This window comes from Populus euphratica, unplaced genomic scaffold, assembly GCF_000495115.2.
Source record: "Populus euphratica unplaced genomic scaffold, PopEup_1.0 scaffold271.1, whole genome shotgun sequence".
Lineage (NCBI taxonomy): Eukaryota > Viridiplantae > Streptophyta > Magnoliopsida > Malpighiales > Salicaceae > Populus > Populus euphratica.
In genome coordinates, this window is record NW_011499926.1 from 289,330 (window position 1) to 312,743 (window position 23,414).

At 33.8% G+C, this 23,414-nt stretch overlaps 3 protein-coding genes and 2 pseudogenes across 5 annotated transcripts in view; 2 read left to right on the forward strand and 3 right to left on the reverse strand.

The window, feature by feature from the left end:
- Positions 1–23,414, forward strand: part of LOC105135661 (LRR receptor-like serine/threonine-protein kinase GSO2) — a 101,912-nt gene that overhangs the window by 54,600 nt on the left and 23,898 nt on the right. The window lies entirely within an intron of this gene.
- Positions 101–4,021, reverse strand: LOC105135666 (AP-3 complex subunit mu-like). Of its 2 annotated transcripts, none has more exons than XM_011040656.1 (8): positions 3,875–4,021; positions 3,664–3,749; positions 3,009–3,119; positions 2,824–2,913; positions 2,003–2,250; positions 1,295–1,504; positions 854–1,061; positions 101–565 (listed from the first exon to the last, which is right to left on the reverse strand). In XM_011040656.1, exons 3-8 carry the CDS (start codon positions 3,030–3,032, stop codon positions 404–406), a joined length of 942 nt encoding a protein of 313 aa, XP_011038958.1. In that variant the 5' UTR covers positions 3,033–3,119; positions 3,664–3,749; positions 3,875–4,021; the 3' UTR covers positions 101–403. The 2 variants fall into 2 exon arrangements, with proteins under 2 accessions (XP_011038958.1, XP_011038957.1); XM_011040655.1 differs by having other exon boundaries at positions 3,650–3,749.
- LOC105135665 (putative disease resistance protein RGA3) lies at positions 11,273–13,411 on the reverse strand (annotated as a pseudogene).
- On the reverse strand, positions 14,942–18,645 carry LOC105135664 (Golgi apparatus membrane protein-like protein ECHIDNA). The gene is made up of 6 exons (XM_011040654.1): positions 18,547–18,645; positions 17,364–17,420; positions 17,067–17,270; positions 16,883–16,942; positions 16,426–16,552; positions 14,942–15,316 (listed from the first exon to the last, which is right to left on the reverse strand). Exons 1-6 carry the CDS (start codon positions 18,559–18,561, stop codon positions 15,228–15,230), a joined length of 552 nt encoding a protein of 183 aa, XP_011038956.1. The 5' UTR covers positions 18,562–18,645; the 3' UTR covers positions 14,942–15,227.
- LOC105135663 (chloroplast stem-loop binding protein of 41 kDa b, chloroplastic-like) lies at positions 19,315–22,454 on the forward strand (annotated as a pseudogene).

Here is a 23,414-nt window from a genome sequence, read left to right on the forward strand (position 1 = left end):
ATTGCCCTGAGAGTTTATCCACAAGAGCACTGCGGGACTTTTCATGACTGGAAAGCAACTTCTTGAAACAGTGAAAGTTGCGCCTATGAGAGCCAACACATTCAGTGGTTAATGATTTGATCACAGTTCTAATTGATTTTGTTAAAAATGTTATGATACAACACAAAATCATGTCAAGCAGCAAAACAAACGATCTTGTCAGGTTACCAAATGATCTTAACTGCATTGATCAACTGGCATCCATGCTATAATACAGAATGACAAAATCATGGCAAGTAGCATAACAAATTGGAAATTAATCTTGATACAATACAAAATCTATGACCTAACTTCATATAGTCCTGATCTTGTGAAAGCTCGAAACCCTTTATAAAGACGGCTTGGTACAACCCTGAGATCCAGTTTATCTAATTGCAGGCCAGAGAGGGGCAACACCCTGGATTCTAAAACCCACTTGAAATGTGGGAAATACGTTAAGCCGCTTTAATCCTGCCTCAAGCATCAGTGTTCCAGATAATGCAGGGGCTCTATCTTTTGGTATTCGATCAATTGACCAAGTGCACATCTGCAAATACGGGTAAACAAACTAAATAATCAAACTCTGCCATGTGCAGAAAAGAGAAAAAAGAATCCAGCCTGAACGATTTGTGTCATGTGATGAAACAATTGTTGAAAAGAGAGGCACAGAACTAGCATTTTTGTCATCTTTCCAAACAGAGATACATGGAACATGCATCTTGTTTTTCCTTTTTTCTTTTGCGTGTGCTGAATAACGAAAGGTATCAATATAATTTTTCTCACCTAACATTAAAGATATACATCAAAGGTATCAAGATAAGTTCAGCACAGATACCTTGTTTGAGAAGATGGTCACTGCTCCATGATTTGCAGTCAGATCAGCTGACAAAACACACGAAGGCAGTTGAAATTGCACTGTTATTGAGTCAATCATCTTTCCAGGGTCATTTCGTATACCAACCATCACATTGACGCGGCATGTCCCATCATCGGATGTAATCTGTGGCTTTACATATATTGGGGTACTTTTCAACTTTTTAACCCTGAATAAAGGATAAAGGTTATTGAAAATAAAAAAACTACAGCATACATGTGAACAAAGTGACTAACAAGAGGCATAAGACTAAACATATTCTCTCTACATCTTCCCCAAGTAGTTATCTTGCATATATATTTCATAATAGGAATACCTCAGATAAGTAAACTAAATGATCAGAAACTGACATTGACAATAAAAGAACCAAAACATTTAGGATGGGCGCTGCACAATGTGGACCTGTAACTCATGAGCTTAAATAGTCCATCAGGAGGCACAAATGATAGGATATGATGGGATTCCCAAGGCCGGAACCGAACACATGGATGAAATCTGACATCATCCATAATAGATGGGTTTGTAAATGATAGAGTCAAGTCAGGAACCCCTGTGATATGGGAGTTTACTTGAACTTCACCATAAACCTCACACTTCACCAAGACCCCATCCCTGAAAATTGCATTTGAAAAAGAAAATTGCTTAGCCACAGGTATGAAACCACACAGGATAAATATATGACATTCAATGATATCAACCAAAGAAGGAAATTTCATAGACCTTTAACTTGAAATGCATTTTCTAAGAGCATCTAAAGTAAAATAGTTCACGTGAAGGTGAAAAATCAAAATAGTAACATCATATGCACAACACCAAGTAATGGCAAGTGACACTGCAGATCTGTATTCAATACAAAAAACCTATTAAGGCAGGTAATCACACTACTGAGATGGTCCCATTCCCCATTTGTTATGTAATAGTGGCAAATAATTTGTACTGGAGATTCTTCAGAAAGTCAAATCATCTGTGAAAGTGTCTGTAGGAAAATACATAATTACCTATGTTGAATCATAATCATGTAGGCGGAGAAATTCAAATAACCAATTGGAAGGGAGATGTACCTAATGCAAACAATTAAGTTCTAACAAAATTTTAAGAAAAGAGAAATACCTATTTATAATTGCATCCATTTCTTCAACAAGATCAACATACACCTCATTGTTGGCATATTTTATGTCTGTCGTTCTCCATGGAACACAAGATGCTGTAGCACCTGGAAGAGTGTCGCTCACATTTGAACTGTTACCAGTCACAACACTCAGCATTTTGCTCACAATATTTGGTGGAGCTATCATCTCCCTCAGTATGTTAGGTTCTGTGGTCAGGGGGAAGCCATTGTCTATCATCTCATCCAAAAGCTGCAAATTTTAATTAAAATGTTGGTTTGTGTACACAAAATAGGGAAAAAGACCAGGGAAAGGAGGAAAATCTTGAACCAAAGGAGAACTTTTAGATTTTGAATTTACCCCACTTTCAATCTCAACCAATGAAATAATAACAGAAGAAAAGCACCATCTATTGTCAATCTATTTAACATATTTTTTGTTACTGTAAAAATCATAAAACATACAAGCTGCAAATACAGTTTTTGCATTGTTTAATACAAGGTGAAACGTATCATCTTTTGGTTTTAATAACATAAAATATGGAAAGGTCACTTGAAAAACCAGTGTAATTATAAGTAATTAGAGACACAATGTATTGAAAGACTGACTTATTATTTTGAATCATATTATCAGGTTGATTTGAGACCTTTCTCTGAAGTCCCAAAACAATGTTTAGTTACTAGTAATGGATCCTATACATGAGTCATGGCCACTTTTAAGACCAATAATTTCCACAATCCCAAAATACTGTATGTATGCTATTCTCATAATTCACAGAAAGAAACTAGCATAATGATCGAAAATGAAAATGATCCATAAAAGTACCTCATACACAATGACAAAGTTATCCTTGATTACATCTTCATTCAACCCTTCTAGATAATCTGAGAGAACATCAGCTACTCTGCAAAGGAACTGAAAATCTAGCAGGTAAAAGTCAAGGACTTGAACACCATCAAGCCATACATAATCACACCCAATCACAAAGCACATAAGCTAACAAAATCTACCTCAATGCCCATCAAAGGTGGCATTTCAACTTGGGTGCACGCTAAAAAAGTGATCCCCTCCCGGACAATTTGGAACAAGTAATGTGTTGGTGATGCAATAACCGGTTGTTGCTATCAAAACAACAGCAAAGCAAATGAAAGATACAACAAATGACAGCATCAACAACAGAAACAAAATAAAACAACATCAAAATATCAATTGAAACGCAAAAAAAATCATATCTTTAGAATAAACAAAGCAAAGCCAGCTAGCATAAACCTGAATTATAGACAGAAAATGAGATTCAAATCCTAACCAGAATTGGAAATTCCAAAATGAAGCCAAACAGCTTTGCCTAAAGCCACTAAGGTACCAAGCGAAACCCAAAAAGATCAAAACTTGAACAGGCAAAACTCAAAAACAGCTAATATAAACTCAATTACACAAAAATAAGAACAAAATCAAAGCTAGAAGTTGAAATGCTTAGCTAAACAACATTGTCAAAAGCCAAACTCAGAAAAGATCAAAGCTTGAAACTACACAAGCCAAAAAAAAGCTAATATAATCATGAAATATTCAAAAAAAAATCAGATTAAAATCAAACCCAGTTTCCAAAATTGCAAAAAAAAGTCCAACAAACAATATCGAAGCTTCAAAGTACCTTATAGGAATCACCTTGAGAAACAATTTGATCCCAAAACCAAGCACAAATGGATCTATCTATTCTATGCCCAGTTAACTGTTTCTCTAGCATTACCGCTCTGTCAAAAAATGCCACACAAAACACACAAAATTCAGTTGGTGACATTAATCAGATCAGATAAAGATGCAGTCTATACTGTTTTTGGATTTGAAAGATTTGTTCTGAAGAGATTTTGAGACTTACCCAGAATCTGAAAGTAGAAATATACTCTGCAACATCTCTCTCTTTGCTTCGAATAATTTTCTCAATCCTTTGGAGGATGGAGGTGGAGAAGAGTAATAGAGGTGGCAGGCAAAAAGTTTATTGAGGACGGATTTCAGGGATGAGTTCGGTAAGAACAATAGGACAAACATCAAAGTGGGCTACTAGTTATAAGATAAATATCATTTTGGTCCTCCGACAACCTTTTTTTCTCAAATAGGTCTTTTAAGTATTTAGAAATTCTGAATGGAGTTTTTTTCCCCTCTTACAATACCCTTACAGTATAAAAACTCAATTCAAGAGTATTTCAGATTTAAAGAAAATTTTATTTTATCTGTTTATATTTTTTTAATCCAACACGTTTTTGCCTCTTTTTTTTCTTTACATTCTGCAATGCCATAGAGCAACTTAGTATTGTTAGGCCAATTCTGCAACGGTGAAAGTTGAGTCCTGATTCAAGGATTACAATTCCAGTCATCACTTGGCAAAGCTGAATTTCTTCTTGTGATATTTGGTTGCTTTTGTCATTGTAAGATCGAGAAAATGAGAGATTATTGCTTTTGAATCCAATTCTCAGAAGAGTTCCATGTCGAGGGAATATGATAATCAGCTATGTAAATGTTACGTGCTTTGTTATTATTGATCTTTCTATAAATCTGTGTATGTGAGGTACAAGGGACATAATCATTTTCAACTCTTTTTTCCCTTCCAAACTAATTCATGGAGGAGCAATTCTATGCCTGATTGGATCGGTACTGTTACTAGCATGGAATCTAATCAGGGAATGGAGCTCTGCATTGGGTTTTCTATGGCAAAATTAAGGAGTCCTGAACTTTCTAAGGATGCCAGCATATCAAGAAAGGGAACTCTCTGAATTATATATACATGGTTCTTCATTTTTTTAGGTAACGTTTAATTACTATTTTAAAATAGAAGAGATAAAGATAATAGAATTGTTATGAAAATATAGAAATTCATTTCAAAATTATTCTATAAACAAATTTATTTTGTATCTTTATCTTCTCCCTTCAACAAAACAGGTTTTTTTCTTTTCTATCTTGTAACACTATCCAAACACAATCTTAGTTTTGCTTCCATGAGGGGAAATTGCCATTCTGCATATGCTTTTACCAGTTCTGAAGCATTTCTGGGAAATGAAGCAATATGGAGTGGCAGAATCTTGGGCTCAAGTGTGTAGACTACATGGCGCCAACCTATATGGACCGTTATCACAGCTGCAGTTCAGCTGCCTTATGAAGCCACTGGAGTTTTGAGAGAATGATGGGGTTACAATGGCAACCAGCAAGAAGCTTTTCAGCTACAGTGCCGAAGAATTCAATTTTGTCGGACGAAGCCTGTAACTAGACCTCGGATGAAGCCTGTAACCACACCTCGGATGAAGCCCGTAACTAGACCTCTTCTTTCGGTATCGATTTTCATGTGGCTATGGTAGAACTGCAAGTATCTACGCAGCTGTTGGCCTCATTCCCTGTAAAATCGACAAGGAATAGTTGTCTGAAGAATATCTTCCATACATTCATGATTTGGATATATGCTGACAAGGTTTACTACTTTACTTCATTATGCAACAAAAAACCGTTAAGAGTGTTTATTAGGCTTGCAACTGCATAATTTCTTTCTCTTCTTCTTCTGTCCTGAAGCACAAAGTGCAGGCAAACACAGCCTACTCCGATATTGTTAACAGTAATTCATATAAGATTAATTGTATTGTCAGATTGTCGGTCTAACAAAGAAATTAACTCGAGTTTTTCTCTACTGTTTTTGCAATTCAGGGTATATATTATTAGAGAGTAATGTAGAATTATTCTCGGAATCGCTTAAGTTTTTGAGTTATTATGATTTTATGAAAACTCAAAAAGAGAAGAGAGAGAGAGATCAGTTCTGAAGGTGCTTGTTATTTTATTTTTTACTCTTTTATGCTTGATTCATACACCTTTGGCTATTTATTTAGATTTTTTATCCTAGCCTACTAATGACTCAAATTGCTCGAAAATAGCTAATAAGGTTAATCGTAGTCTAATCTAAGATAGTTAATACAAACCAGAACTTAGAAATCAACTCAGAAAACTAAGCCTGGCTGACCGAGTTGCTGATGTCGGAGGTGTTTCTGCTACATAGAATGCCTCTTATTTCTAGATTTCTCTTCTACTCTTCCTTGCAGAATTGTTCCTCATTCTTCCAGTCCAATTGCTAGATTTCTGCTTCAGTGGCTTTGTTGGAAGTTCTTTGTTGCTGCCTTCGCTTCTTCCAGCCTGGTTCGCGTCATGTTTATTTGACATGATATTACAATTTTAATAGCCAATTAAGCGGTAAAGAGTTTGAAGTTCCAAACTCATCTTATCAATTTAACTAATAAAAATTAAATATAAATATTTTTGGATTTATGTAAATTTTAAAATCAAAAGATTTTTATTTAAAAATATTTTAGAATGAAACAAAAAATAGAATATTCCAAGAAAACAAAGAATAGAGTCAAATATGTAATGATTTAATCCTATAACTAAAAACATGCAATAATATTTTGTTTGAATTCCTAGGATTTGATGTAAGTGTGTGTTTGGCTTTATAGTAACTTATGAAGTTATGGTTACAAAAATAAGTTTATGAAAAATTATAAATTATAGATTTCTAGAGAGTTTTCAATGAAAATATATAAAATTATAATGTAAGTTAATTAGATAAACACTTTTAAAATTGTGGTCGAGAAAAAATATAATCTCAACCAAATTGACATGACATGTTTAGTTAATCCCACAATGAAAATTGATGTAAATAAAAAGAAAAACCATGACTCAGAAAAGAAAAGAAAAGAAAGGGCTGGCTTAGGTTTAATTCCAAGTTACCAAGTAGATAGAAAGTAGAAATCTACATTACATAGGAAAAGTAACTGAAAGAATCCTAGTGCAAATAGAAGATGAAAGATTTGCATATTCTAAAGTTAAGGTGTCTAACAATGTATAAACTAGAAAACCTAATTTCCTGCCAGGGATATAGCTTTCTCAGAGGAGGAAAGGGGCATGCTGAAGGGATACTTCAGGGAACTTTGCAATGGAGAGAAGGAACAAATGGGGAAAAATGGTACAACATATTCCTGATGATGTGATACTGGATATTTTCTCTAGATTACCAGATAAGTATTTGTACAGGTTTCGTTGTGTTTGCAAGTCATGGTCTGATTTGATATGCCCCGATATAAATAACAAGAAGCTTTTTCTCTTGTTTAGGGAACATTGCTCCATTTTAGACTGCTATGAAGCAACTTCTGATTCAGATGCCAACGCCGCAATTGTCACAGTTGAATATCAGTTCAATGAGTCTCTAATGCCATCACTATTAGCCAGTGCTGAGATACTTACTTCTTGTGATAGTTTGTTGCTTTTATCTTTGAGTCATTAACGAAAGTGGAAAACTGCTTCTCTTCAACCCATTCTCTGGGTATTACAGGGTGTTTCCATGTTATAGTAGTACTAGCATCACTTACAGTCAACACTTTGGAATCTGCTATGATTATTCTGATAATGACTATAAAGTTGTGTGTTTGGGGGAGTTGGGGTTTTAAGCCGTTCTTCACCGTTTTTCCTTCAAAAATAATTCTTGGAAATGCACTGAATGGAGCTCCGTGCATTGGGTTTTCTATCGCTCCAATCGTCCTAATTTTCTTAGCGTGCATGCTGTATTACGGTTTGATTTGAGGGATGGATTTAAGGAAGTGCCAAAACCTCCTGAAGATCTTGTTGGTCATTATTTTAGTTTGGCTTCCTTTAGAGGGAATCTTTGTGCTTATTGTTATTGCTTGAGTTCATTTGTACGTACGGTGGCAGAAAGGAAGCAATATGGAGTGCAAGAATCCTGGACGCAAGTATTTAGCATCCGTATGAATGGATACTGCAGGAAGCCATTGGCATTTACAAAGAAAGGTGAAATTATAATAGCAGTCGACAATGAGGAATTATACATCAACGATATGGAAGATGATTCATTAAAGAGTCTTCTGAGATTTGAAGAACAGCTGAAAGATTTGAGATTAATGGCAGCATATGCAAATAGTTCAATCAGTCTTGGTTGTGACTTTCAGCGCAATAGAGGCAACATCCCTCCATTAAGCATTGTGAAGATCACTAGGAGCCATAAGTTAGACTAGGTCATTCATATAGCTTGACTTGTTGCTTTGTTTTTTTCAGTCTTTCTTTTTAATTTTTGTGTAAAAGGCGTGACTGTTCCTAGGAAATCACTATAAGAATTATTTTTTTGTTAATGGGACGAAATTTCGTCCAAGAGCTAAATTGCAGATGATCAGTTCAGACCTCTCGCCTTGCTTGAACTGTGAATTTCTGCATCTGTGTTTATAAACTCCTACACAAGGTGGCCTTTTCTTTTTCTCATTTACCTTCATTGATGCATAGCTGCATCTATCAACAATACCCTTCCACCTTATGATTTCATAGGCAACCATCTATGCTCCCAAACCCTAGACTTCATATCATTGCCAATCAACCATCACGAACCAGATTCCTTGCATAGATTGCACAGTAGAAGCAGCATCCCTTCCATTAAGCATTTTGAAGATGGAAAGGAAGAATAAACTAGACTAAGCAATATGTTTCGATACCTCAGAGAGTTTAGATCTGTTTGACCTTGTTCTAGAGACTTCATATATTTTGTTAAGACTGCCTTGCCTGCTCTATTGTTTTGCCTCTCATTTCTTTTGTCCTGTTCTCCAGCTCTTCTACGATTACTGTGATACTTTTGCAGGTTGAGTAATTAAGCTGCTTCAAGCAGATGAAAGAGCTTGCAGATGGAATATTTGTCCCTAAAGCATTCAACACACACACACACACATGGATGGATGCATGTATCAAACAAATATATAGCAGTAATTAAGCATGAAGGAACGATTCTTTTGAAAGAGTTTGAGTACAAATGATAGGTTATCAAACAAATACATAAATCTATACATGTATGCAAATAAAAACATTCCATGGTCATTGTGCTTACTCCTTGCTACAATTTTCCTCAAGAAGAAGGCATCCCCAAATACACAATTCCTTTAATTTGGAGTTGAACTTCCTAAATGCTTCACATTCTTGCAATTCACAATCTGAAGATACTGAAGAGATGAAAGATTGACCAACCAATCTGGCAAAGCTTCCTCAAATTCCTTTCCTCTGAAGTTCTCTACAAATAATTTTTCAAGGGCAGCGAGGTGTTGAATTTGACGTGGTAAACGCAATTTATCCAATCCATATATCCTTGGGATTTCAAAGGACCTACTTAAGTGTTGTATTGAATTTATAATCCCTGCAGGAAAAGCCTCCAGCTCCTTTGAAAAACCTCTGATGCTTAATACCTTCAGTTGAGTGATGTAGCCTAAGCAATCCTTCAGGAAATGAGTCAAACTCTGACACAGTGTGATTGTTAACTGAACAAGAGAACGCAATTGTAGTAAGCCATATGGAACAATGATTAGCTTATCACATGATTCAATGGTTAATCTTCGAAGCAAATACAGTTCTTCTAAAAAATCATCATTAATATGGATAAGTTCTCTGCAATTCTCTATCCACAATTCCTTTAGAGATGTACAATATTATAGTCCGCTTGGAAGAGCTCCCAATTTACAACCTCAAATTTTCAATGGACATCTCAAATCTCAAAAATCACCAGGAATTGTGATCAAATCAGGGCACTGTCATAGAGCTGTGCTGTGTTGTGCGCCTGGAATGGATGCCACCTCTTTACAATTCCATATCCTTAAAAATTGAAGAGATGCTAAGCCATGAAATTCACTAGATAAATATTTCAATTTATCACAATATTTAATTTCAAAATTCTACAAGAGATAAAAGATGAAACACCGAAACACTTTTCAACTTGTAAAACTAGTCAATGGTCAAATTTTCAAGACAAGGAAATACTACAGCAACTTGAACTGCTTCTTCACCTGGTACCATCCACTGTTCAAGACCATATTGAACAGAGTAAATTCTTTTAGTATTGGAAACTGTACTGCTACAATGCCATTACTACTATATAACTCAATGCCTAAATTTCACACGAGGCATTCTTATTATATCTAGGATTTTAAGGCGAGGAAAACATACTAGTGTCCGGAGCTGTCTTCATTTGCTGCAATCTTTCAATCTCAGCTCCATCAGATTATTGAGTGCCAATATAGACATCCATGAAGGGAAATTTCCACCACCATAACCCTCAACTGTTAAGCTTCTTATGCCTAAATGAGGCTGCAAGCCTGTCAGCACATTCTTCTTGTTATTTTCATCACTCTATGCAAATACCAAGTTGTTTATTTTTTTTCACACAATTTTGCCTTTTCAGCATCTTCTGTGTCTCACATGCTCAAGTTGGCATATCTTCAATTCTCCTCTTACTTCGTTCATACATCCCATCACTTCCTTTTTATGATTTCACTTTGATTTTCATTTATTTAAAAATAATATAAATTATATTTTAAAATATTATTTAACAATTTAAATTATTGAATTAAAATAATATTTTAATATAATATCAAAACTTTATATTCAAATGATTACGAATTTAAATCTCACTATTTTTATTTATATGATAAAAATTAAATACAAATTAATATAAATTCATATAAATTTTAAGTTTAAAAACCTTTTATTTAAAAGGATATATTAGAAAATAATATAAATTATATTTTAAAATTTCATCTAATAGATTAAACTATTAAATTAAGATAATTCTTTGATATAATATCAAAATTTTAATAATTAAATTGAATATCATAATTCTTATTTATTTAATAAAAATTAAACAATTCACATGCTCAAGTTGGCGTATCTTCAATTCTCCTCTACTTCATTCATACATCCCATCACTTCCCTTTTATAATTTCATTTTGATTTTTATCTATTTAACAATAACATAAATTATATTTTAAAATATTATTTAATAATTTAAATTATTAAATTAAAATAATATTTTAATATGATATCAAAACTTATAATTAAGTAATTACAAATTTAAATCTCACTATTTTTATTTATATAATAAAAATTATACATAAATTAATATAAATTCATATAAATTTTAAATTTAAAAACCTTTTATTTAAAAAGATATGTTAAAAAATAATATAAATTATATTTTAAAACTCCGTCTAATAGATTAAACTATTAAATTAAAATAATTCTTTAATATAATATCAAAACTTTAATAATTAAGTGATTATAAGCTTGAATATCATAATTTTTTTTATTTAATAAAAATTAAACAAAAATTAATACAAATTTGTATAAATTTGAAGCCCCAAACACTTTCACTTAAAAAATATACTACCAAATAATATAAATTATAAATTACATATTAAAATCTCCTCTGAAAATTTAAATTATTAAATACAACTTTAGCTATTATCTTAATAGTAGCAATTAAGATAGGATGTTTCTCGAACATAAAACAAAAATTGACAACGTTTGAAGAAGCTATTGTAGCGAGTAACAATAACTGAACCTTAATGTTTCCAAACAGCAGAGCTTTGTGATGGATTCGGGGGACACTTTGATTTCCGTACTTGAGACATCAAGATATCTTAAATGTTTCATCTTGCAAATTAAATCTGGTAACTCATTAGATTGTCGCGATTTCAGAGCTCTCAAGCTCTTGAATTTCCAATACCGATTTAATACATCAATAACAGTATGCAATACTCTAGCTTCAACCTCTGAAAATGCTAATTCAACATCTGTACAATCTCTAGCTTCTGAAAATGCTAATTCAACATCTGTACAAGAAATGAGATTTAGATGACGAATATGAGACGCACCATCAACAACCGAATCAACCTCCAAAGTTAACGTTTTTGATTTTGAGACCAGTAATGTAAGATCATGCATCTTGGAACTTGTTACGATCTTATACTCATTCCTTTGAACATCTTGGAAAAAGGAATTTGCGAGCGAGTAATTGAAATACTTGTTGCCTATGTCTTCCATCCTCCCATTTGATGGCCAAAAAACCTTTCACCCGTCTAAAGCTGAATCAGCTCTTCCTTTTCAATGTCAAAATCTTTACGAAAAACGTAACAGCAGGCAAAATATTTTTTCAATGTTGGCGATGACAAGTAATCAAAACTTCAGTACACACAAAGCTTTATTTCCATCCAGGGAATCCCAAATTCTACTGCTTAGAATTGACTGCCACTCCTGTGTCTCCTTTTTGCGCAGAGTTCCTCCTAGAAAATTAGCAAGCAATGAAATCCCTCTACATCTCTTTGCAATCTCTTTTCCAATAGACTCCAAGTCTCAAGCTATTGATGTTCCTCCACCCCCACTCTCATTTCGGTTGATAATGGACCAACATTGATCATCTGATAGTCTCCTCGGCTCGTGCTGACTCCCAAGAGAAGTCTCCATCATGCTTGCTACATCCTTACTGCGGGTTGTAACAAAAACAACAACATTCCCATTCTTGCCATAAATTTTGAACAATCCCTCCTTCAAACCATCCCACTTTTGAGCATCTTCATTCCACACATCATCAAGTACTAGAAGAAATGTTTTATTTTGCAGCTCTTTCTTAAGGTTTTCAACTGCATCAAGATTGTTCAACCCACCAGTAGTTTCATCAATCTTTTGCAACATTTCTCCTGAAACCCTAACTTTATTAAAATCATTAGAAACACAAACCCATATTGTTACATAAAAAACGTTTGTCTCCTTAACCTCTTCACAATCCATTTCTGCTATATTAATCTTTCCAAGACCTACCATACCCACAGTGGAAACAACAGACAGAACTTGTTGATCAATCGAGCCAATCAACAATTTCATGACTTTAGTGACATCATCCTCCCTTCCTATCACAACTACTGAGCTGTCAAGGGAGGAGTCTGTCTCTCTGTCCCAGCTGATTTCAGGAGCTCTATCTACATGTTGTAGAGATGTATTTCCAAGCCCATATCCAGTTGCAAGTTTCTGAATTTCATCCAGGGCTCCACTGATCTTCTTAACTTTTTGACCCATATTCAAACGGAAAGCAACAGAGTTGTGGATTGAAACAAAGTCACGTACCCTTCCCTTCTGCTGGTCTTTGCGAAGAACATCACAAGCAAACTCATCTAGAATATCTTCAGCATCATAAGCTACATCTTGTAGCATCTCCAGCCAAAGATTCACAGACTCGTCTGTTACTGGCCTTCTGGCTACATCTTGAAGCACAGCTTTGATCATGGTTGAGGACTGGTTGAGCTTTTGCAGATGTCCCTCCAATCCCCAAGCAAATCTGATCCCTTCAGCAGCTATGGAACTCACCCTCGTAAAAGTCTCCTCCATGCCAAACGTCAAAAGAAACTCTGCAGCCATTTTTTCTTGTTTTCTTTGGGAAATCAAAGAAGAAATATTGGCCACCAGAGAGAGAAATATGCTCTGAAATATTAAAGATAAAATGAAGAGTGCTTTGGAATATCTGCGCATAGTTGGATGAGTGTCCCTATAATAATTAATTGATTGATGGCAGCGGCAGCATCTTGCCATCTTCCACGAAACCACAACAGACAATTTGTCAAGTTTGTCGGCATCGTATTTAGGATAACTTTTTGTAGCTTTTTATTTATTTACATTTTTCACAAATTTCTTACTAGAAAGCTACGGACCGGAATATTGATATTCACTATGCTACGAAGGTATACTAACTCTTTCTATATATATATATATATATATATATATATATATATATAATAGTTAATTAGATTTGATTTGGTTATAATAATTAATTAAAAAAATAAATTAGATAATCAATAAAAATATAATTTTATTAAAAAGTCAATACAATATATTTTAAAAAATATTAAAATAACACCATATTAAATTGACTCAAATCAAGAAAGTGTTTGATTTGAAAGTATAGTGGTTTTTTTTTCTAACCCATCTTAAAAGCAAGTTTTTTTTTTTTTGTGTTTTTAAGCTGTAATTTATACTTTAAAAAAGTTATATCTTTGGAAAAAAATACCATATCTCCAAGCAAAATATATATTAAACCTACAACCAAGATCATAACACTATAATAACTTCTTATTATAAAATAAATTATAAAAAATAATTTTTTGAATAGTTTAATATTAAATAATAAAATTAAAAAAATCAATTAAAAAAATTCGAATTAACTCAAGTTAAAGTGACTTGAATCATAAGTTCAAAATAACTATATAAAAAACAAATTTAAACAAACTATGTAACTCAATTCTCAATAAATCAAAAATTAAATATTAAATTTTTAAAACAATTCAATTAAAAAAATAAAAAAATAACTAATATTAATCCGAGCTAACACGTAAAACTTATAACATAATAACCTCTTAAAAAATAAATTAAATAACAATCTAAATTAACTCATATTAACCTACCAAACTCATAACTCGGGTTATGAAACTAAAATAATTATATAAAAAACAAATTAAGATATAAAAATAACTTAAAATAAATTACAAAGCTACAAATTCCTAAACTAAATGTCAAATAATAAAAATAAAGTTGAAATAAAAATATATATTAAAAAAATTATTAAAGTATAGTAATTTATAAGATGGTGTAAAATAAAGTCATCACCTTAATGTTTTGTTAGTGTTTAGAAATGTAGTCCAAAATTTTAAATTATTATGATATATTAATATTAAAAATAATTTTTTAAAAATAAAAAATATTATTTTAATATATATATTTTTTAAAAAAAAATATTTCAAACCATAAGAAATATTATATTCTCAAAACCAGTCATATTCTCGAGGCCGAACATCGACCCACGCTACGCCATAAAATTATATGACAACCATTCTAAAGACCCCACTTGCATATTTGGGCTCTCTATTTTCTAGCTCGAATGACAATGAGAAATCCAATAAGCATACTGTTGAGCAAAGTCTTCAAATGTAGCTAGCAAGCTCCCTTGATCGATGAGAAAACGAGGGTAGTTTATCTGAAAAGTTCATATCAGAACTCCAGACGAACACAATTATTGAACTATTGATTTCTGTAGATATCGAGCTGCGGATATTGAAGGCTGTTAAGACTGCTTTACTGAGGAGAGCTAAAAACATGGCAATAATTACACTCAACAGCAAAATTATTTCTGTAACACTATCGTTTTTCTTAATTCATTGCACAAATGATTAGGTGTCTGAGAGGTCAACAAAACATCTAAAGTGTATCCTACTGGAAGTTCAAAAAATCAACAGATGCAACACCACCATGTCTGTATGCTTCCCCCACCAATTTTCAACATCTCTTGCACAAGTGCACGACTTTGGTTATATGCCCCACCTTCTGTAATGAATGAATCACACAACACTGAATGCTGACTGTATGGTAGATGACACTCGAGATGCAATGGTCTGAGATGCGAACTGCTGGAACTGCTTCTTAGCATCTAAAAGAAGGAAGAATAATTTCACATCCTTTTCTCACATTTATCAAAACAATAAATAGAATGACCTAAGGAGGATTAGGCAATAGACCCAAGTGATCAATGCTATGTAAACAGTTAAGTTGTAAGGAATACTTTTAGCAGCAAATGAAATAGAGTTTGCGATAAAAATTATACAGTATCAGCACATGCACAGAGTAAATTTATCCAGACTTACAGCAATTAGTAAGGTTAATCAATGTTTTGAAACAGTTAAGTTGCAAGAAATACTTTTAGCAGGAAATGCAATAGAGTTTGCATAATAATTCTATAGTATAAGTTCAAGCACAAAGTAAAATTATCCAGACTTGCAGCAATTAGTAAGGTTACCACTAAAAAAGCAATGAATCTGCAATCATTCAACTTGTTTTGTTTTCTCATCCCTCACACACTTGCCTAGAATATTAAAGGAGGTTATATTATCTGAATAGCAAAAGAATTAAAAACTTTTTCAGCTCAAACTCTTAACTTAATTGATTTTGAATCGTCCATGGCAGAACAGCTTACAAGGCCACTGACATCACCATGTGGTTATTGGGAAACTGATAGGTTTATCTAGTAGTGTGTTTTGTAGCGGAGCTGTCACTTGGTGGGAAACCCACTAGAGCGTTGCTGTCTATCATGGCATTTTATATAGAATACGCTACTGATTAATCAAACCATAGTGTGAAACCCACTAGAGCGTTGCTGTCTATCATGGCATTTTATATAGAATACGCTACTGATTAATCAAACCATAGTGTGAAACCCACTAGAGCGTTGCTGTCTATCATGGCATTTTATCTAGTGGGAAACCCACTAGAGAGATGCTGTCTATCATGGCATTTAATATAGAATACGCTACTGATTAATCAAACCATAGTGTGCTGTATCACGGGCTCAACATAGTCCTTTAAGGCTGAGTCTGATTTATTTGACACAAACTGAAACCTTAAGTTTTCATTATCCATGTCTACTTCCCACCACTGGAAATATATGGATAAGAAGAATCCCCAATCTAATGGACAGTCTCCAGGACAACATTTAAGCAAATGATACAATCTCAGAAAACCAATAAAATGTTGTTTGCTCACCTTTGCGACATTTGGTGAAGCCAACAATGTTTGCAATGCTGAGGGTCAAACATACTCCAACAATGAGGCAATAATCTGCTTGGAACCTTATGAGAGAGAAAATTCCTAGCACAATCCAGGCGACCGCCTACAAAGTTGAAGGCAAATAATAAATAACATTCAAATGTAGAAAAGAGAGGAAAACAGAAGAAAAGTTTATATCTGAATTTGAACATCATCAGGAGTGCAAACAACAACCGAAAAAGACCATTCCACATCAATTTATAGACATTCTTCAATCAGGATATTATAAAATAGAAATGAGTAGTTCACTTAAAATTAGCTGCAAACTATATTGCATTTCTTTAGTTCCTGACAAGTATTCTGTATACACCCAAGACCCAACCTTTTTACAAATATGATATGCTGAGGATATGATTTAGTGAGTAACAAACGAAATCAAATCCTATGTACTTACTGTTATGTAAAGAGTCCACCAGAACAGCCATGAGCCTTTCTTGTTCATTCGGGCTAATGACTAATGCCAAAAAAAAGATAAAAATGGATGAGATTCAATTTCAATATCAAAAATCCTTATGAAATTGAGAAGGGCCAGTGCACAATGAGTACATATACAATCGAGCCAGAGTTTTGAAACTGACCTCTTGGTCAAGGGATTCAAATTTCCACACACTCTCACCCAGATCATTTATCTCATTCCACCACCTAAGGCCAACTAGAATCCGACCGCTCACATTCTTAACCACCCAAAAATCAAGAGCAGCAAGAAGCACAGTCACCACAAAAATGATGACAAAGCTATTAAAAAAAAGAGCAGAGAGTATGTAAAATGCCAAAGCTCCTGCCTGCAGAAAAAAGAAACATAAGAATATTGTCTTGTTCTATTTAAGTTAAATCAAAAGAGCTAAACTTGTAAACACAAATTGCATGTCACATACCTTGAAGAGAACATGAAAGAAACATGTCTTTGGATTGGCATAATTTTCACCAGGGGGCTGTCAAGAAGAGTTAAACATAAATTGTTCGTGCAGAAAAAAAAAATTTAATCAAATGCCATTCAGGATTTCCACTGCATATATTTAACACTATTCCCATCTAATAGAACTTAAACAACAAAGGGATAACATGCTTAAAGAAGCGCTATACTCTCTCATTGCAAACTTCATAAATTCACTCCTTATCATTAGACACTGAAAGGAATCACCGAAAGGAATCTCAGGATTCAAAAATTATATAGAAAATATATTCTATAAACTTTGAACTGTCTGCATAAATTGAAGCTCTTAATCATTGTCTCTACTGCATACTATATATCCTTCATGAACACAAGGAAAACAAAAGCAACATCCCAACTGAGTTTCTACTGAAATGATTCAGTTGATTGAAAACAAACTAAATATCTCATCTGGGTTTCCATTAAAATGATTTAATGCATTAAAAACAAACTCGAAATCCCAATCGGACATCAATTAAAATGACTAAAAGCAATGAAAACAAATACCGCAACCATTGAAAACAAGCACAACATCTCGTTTGGATTTCCAACAAAATCACTTAATGTAACAAAAGGAAAGCTCAAAATCCCAAATCAGCTTCTATTAAAATGAAAAAAAGCAACCAGTATCGCAACCATGCGACTAAAACGATTCAACACGTGAAAAGAAGAAGAAGCAACATCTCATTCAGGTTTCAATCAAAATTCAATGCAACAAAAACAAGCTCAAAATCCCAAATGGGTTTCCATAAAACCGAATAAACCATTAAAAAAAAACCCAATTTCCCAATTTGTTTTTCATTAAATGCAACAAAAATTGCACCTTGACATTGCCTTTTTCTTCCTCGAAACCGACCCACATGAGACTAACATTGCCTCCCCATAAAAAATCTTGGCTTGACAACTCAAAACCAATCACATATGCACTTAATAGTCCAATTAATTGTAAAGATGATCATATTTCTAAAAAAAAAATCCAAGCTCAAAATCTCCAACCAAAAAGCAGATCTAATAAACAGTCCAAATTTTTGGATAAATTACAAAATTAATCGAGCCCCATAATTATATTCAACAGAAAGCATTGATTTTTTGGAGAAATTGAAGAGAAAGACGGCGACTTGACTCACCTGGCTAGGATCCATTTTAGAGCTTCTCTTCTTTTCGATTGCTTTCAATTGGTTGTGTTGATTTAGGAGAAATTTTCTGTTAGGGACCTTTTTGTTATTGTATTCCTATAGAGTTAATTCCTCATATTTATGAATTGGTCCTTTTAGTTTTACAAAGTCACTCTATCCACCCAAATTTCTTTTTTTTTTCTTTTTCGTTTAATTTTAACAGTCAAAATATTTTATGAAAGTTTTTTCATACCATTAGTTTTGAAAAAATCTCAAATGGACATCCAATTTTTTTTTCCTTAAAAAAACATCATTTTAGAATTCATCAGAGTTAACCCATGACAATAGCCTAAGCTTTAAGCTAAGCCAGATCTCGGTCTAGTCTGACTAATATGCCGACTATGAAGTTAAAGGGAAAGTGTAACTTATTTTATTCAGTCCTTGGATTTTAAATCTAATTACAACTTAATCCTTCATGTTTTAAAAACCTATAATTTCATTCTTAGTTCTTGTTGACTCTCGTCTTATTAAAACATCTTTGGTTCCATTTCTATCTAAGAATTTAAATTTTACAATGTTACAATTTGAATTTAAAAAAAAACTACAAAATTTTTAATAATTTCAATTCCCAGCAAGAGTCAATTTAGGGAGTAACTTATACGTTTTCAAACAAAAAAAGACCATGTTGTAAATCGGTTCAGAATCTAGGGTCTAAAGAACAGTAATAGTTCACTCAAAGAGGAAACAGGAGGTGGTAATGTTGTACTTGAATGAGAGGCTATGGAAGATGGATATAAGCAAAAGTGAGGTGGATGATGGGATCATTGTCTTATCCTAAATTGTTAGAAACCAAGAAAAAATTAAGTCAGAAATAAAACAAAGATGAAGCAGAGCCAGAAACTTTCAAATTTCTGTTTGAACATACTTGAAAAGGCAAAGAGAGGATAGTGATTGAGACTAGAGAGGTAAGCATAACATGGCTAGGTTGGTGGCTGTGCAGCAGCAAACTCAGCCTTCTTTATCTCTTCTACCTTCCTCTCTTTCTGACTTCAATGGCACTAGACTCCACTCTCAAGTCCAGGTCTGTCTTCCAGTATTTCTGCATGGCAGTCCGTCTCTTTATTTGCTTATAGTTAGTCCATGTGTCAATAGTTGTGTACTTTCTTGCAGTGTAAAAGAAGGGCATGGCAGACAAAGGGAGCTTTACAAGTTTCAGCATCAAGTTCCAAGAACATTCTTATAATGGGAGGCACTAGATTTATTGGTGTGTTTTTGTCTAGACTTCTTGTCAAAGAGGGTCATCAGGTAGATCACTTACTATTACCATTTTCTCTTATTTTGTCTCTCCTTTGAATGGAATAACTTCAGAGGTTCTTTAAAATCTTGGCAGGTGACGTTGTTTACTAGAGGTAAAGCACCAATTACACAACAATTGCCAGGTTAATCAGACCAGGATTGTGCTGAATTTTCTTCCAAGGTATTTATGAGCTCAAAGGGCATGAGAACTTGCTTCTTATTAGTTTTCTATAAAGAAATGAAGTACTAGTGTTGGACTCAATAGGCCAAAAACTTTGTTGTTGATCATGATTTTCCAGGTCTTGCATTTGAAAGGAGACAGGAAAGATTTTGAATTTGTGAAAACTAGTCTTGCTGCAAAAGGCTTTGATGTTGTCTATGATATAAATGGTATGCAAATGTCTTATTGCTGCATCCCTTTCTGGCACAATATTTTGCTCTATTCATCTGATGCTGATCTTCCCTTTTCGATAAATTTTTAGGCCGTGAAGCAGTTGAAGTTGAACCTATACTGGACGCTCTGCCAAAGCTAGAACAGTAAGCTCTCAACAGTGTATTGATGATTTTGTTTATAATTCTAATATCCATGTGTATGATCATTTCATTGTTAGCTTTGCCTTCAGCTGTTTCCGTGGCACTTTTTTCGAATTTCGTTGGGCGTTTGACTCTTGTTATTGTCGATTAAATTCCTCAGATCTTGATAGCTTCCATGCTTCTCAATCAAAACCACATTTTCTTTTTATCTTCAATGCAATTAGTTGATTCAGCTTATCTTCAACGTAACACGGAGGAAGTGCAGTATTTCAAAGAAAGTCATTAAACTTGGTCTGACCTGAAGGTGAACCCGTGACTTATCGACCTAAAACATGATCTAAGTCGGATTTTATATTAAACCAGATAGGAGTTGTTTTGTCAAACCCCATACGGCTTAAAACCTGCATTAGATCTAGATTGATTTAAAAAAAAATTATGTTAATTGGAATTTAAAAAAAATAAATTCAAATAATGCTGTTTTGGATTGACTGAGGTCAATCCATAACCAATGCCTTTGACTGGGTCGTGTGCCAAGCTAGGTTTAATAACATTGTTTTGAGTTGCGATCCTGCATGCATTTCGGTTCTTCTGCAGAAATTCAACAGAGAAACTGTTCGAGAAACATGCTTAAACCATGGCTTTCCCTTTTCTATTTAAACATCATGCGTGCGAGATTCGATCAGTTATGATTAGTTTACAAGAAATCAGGAAACTCCGCAGTCTATCTAGCTTTTCAATAATTGCTGCTGTCTTTGATAATCTGAAGTTCTGTTGATTCTCAGGTTCATATACTGCTCTTCAGCTGGAGTTTACCTCAAATCTGATCTTTTACCACACAGCGAGGTATGCCTTATAGCATTTTCTTTTTCTCAATCTTCTAGTAACTATCTCTTCTAACCAGATAATGTCTGGTTACAGAAAGATCCAGTTGATCCAAAGAGCAGGGACAAGGGAAAGCTTGAGACAGAGAGCTTATTAGAATCAAAGGGTGTTAACTGGACTTCTATAAGACCTGTCTACATCTATGGGCCCTTAAACTACAACCCTGTTGAAGAGTGGTTCTTTCACCGGTTGAAAGCAGGCCGCCCGATTCCAATTCCCAACTCGGGAATTCAAATAACCCAACTTGGTCATGTAAAGGTGAGCAAATCTTTGATTCCATCATGAGTCTCATTATTTCTGAAAGCAACTTTGGCATGAGTAATATGAAAGCAAGTTTCTGGCATGATGAGTTCAAAATTCCCAGGACTTGGCGAAGGCTTTCGTTGAGGTTCTTGGTAATGACAAAGCCAGCCAGCAAGTATTTAACATATCAGGAGAGAAGTATGTCACTTTTGATGGATTAGCAAGGGCTTGTGCAAAGGTGATTCTGGATCATGTATTGCTGAATATATGCTAGACAGTTGAAGTTTTATAGCTCTTTTGGTAACTTTTTCGCTGAATTAACATATCCGACTGTATCTTCCGATCTTTTTCTCTCTCAGGCTGCTGGGTTCCCAGAACCTGATATCGTTCACTATAACCCCAAAGAGTTCGACTTCGGGAAAAAGAAGGCTTTTCCATTCCGAGATCAGGTAATTTCTGACAGAATTTGCTGCCACCACCAATTAACATCAGTATATTAAAACGTGTTAAAAACAAATTTCTTTTGTGTTTCATGCAGCATTTCTTTGCATCGATCGACAAAGCACGGCATGTTCTTGGATGGGAACCTGAATTCGACCTCGTGGAAGGTCTTGCAGATTCATACAACCTGGACTTTGGCAGGGGAACGTACAGGAAAGAGGCTGATTTCTCCACTGATGACTTGATTCTAGGCAAGAGCCTTGTTCTTCAGGCTTAGATCATTCATCCTATTTTCTTCACCTTTTGTTATAATTTTTTTCTTCTTTCATCCTCTATGTATTTTATTTGTTTCCAAAATCCACACACTAGATCAACAATTATTCACCAAATTTTACTATTAGAAGCTTCTTGTAAATGAGAATTGGACCAATTCTCAATCTTGTTTTTGTTTTTGTCCAGCCAATTTTGTTCCACTCCCTTCGAGGAATTAATAAAGAGTGAGAGCTAAGAAGCGATTCCATGTGTGCTTAATAAGTTGATTAGTGGTTTGAGAATCCTCAACTGTTACCATAATCCATGATTGCAAGAATCAGTTACCTGATTCTCAAACAGATTCAACTACCGGAAGCTTAAACAACAGAAACATTGGACTACCTGAAGGTTAAACAACAGAAACGTTGGACCATTGCATAATGACAGTGAAGCTAACCACCTTAGTTAAAAATAATGGGAGAAGGTGTAGTCATTCTTTTACACCTTAGTCAAAAATTGTGGGAGAAGGTGTAGCCATCTTAGTCAAAAAATTGTATGCACCAAATTGGTGCTATTTGCCTAACCCCTTGTCTTTAAGAAAAATCAAAATCTCTACATTTAAAAATAAAGAAAATTCAAAATTAAATTAGAAAAATCAAAATCTCTACACAGATTTTAAAAATAAAGAAAATTCAAAATTAAATAGAAAAATAATAAAAATATTTTCTAGACCTAATTTGAAGGTTTTCCCGATCTTAACTGATTACAATCAACCAGTTTATTATAACACTAGGACTGAATGAGCTTAAGATAATAGTTAGATTAAAAATTATAACTGTTTTTTATCATATAGACATGAGCAAACCTCTAACCCAAATACACATATATGCTATGCTTTCCTTATAATCTCCGATCTTAACTGATTACAATCAACCAGTCTATTATAACACTAGGACTGATTGAGCTTAAGATAATAGTTAGATAAAAAATTATACCTGTTTTTTACATATAGACATGAGCAAACCTCTAATCCAAACACACATATATGCTATGCTTTCCTTATAATCCAAGTACAATAGATACATACTGATGTTGGCTTGTCTGCTCCTAAAAATTATGCAATTGTTTAGTTTAATACAAAAACATGATCACTATTACATAGCATGCATACTTATAAATCAAATTAAAGTACTTATATATGAAATTAATTGGTATGAAATTTAAACTAATAT

Bases quoted from the DNA above. Each gene is read 5' to 3' on its own strand.
- LOC105135666 (XM_011040655.1), bottom strand. From the start codon at position 3,909: ATGTTGCAGAGTATATTTCTACTTTCAGATTCTGG. The intron at 3,750-3,874 runs GTAAGTCTCAAA...ATTTTTTGACAG, and splicing joins TTTCTACTTTCAGATTCTGG to AGCGGTAATGCTAGAGAAAC. The intron at 2,914-3,008 runs GTAGATTTTGTT...CTAGATTTTCAG, and splicing joins CACCTTTGATGGGCATTGAG to TTCCTTTGCAGAGTAGCTGA.
- LOC105135664 (XM_011040654.1), bottom strand. The intron at 17,271-17,363 runs GTATGTGACATG...TTTTTTCTGCAG, and splicing joins TCTTTCATGTTCTCTTCAAG to GCAGGAGCTTTGGCATTTTA. The intron at 16,943-17,066 runs GTCAGTTTCAAA...TTTTGGCATTAG, and splicing joins TTGAATCCCTTGACCAAGAG to TCATTAGCCCGAATGAACAA.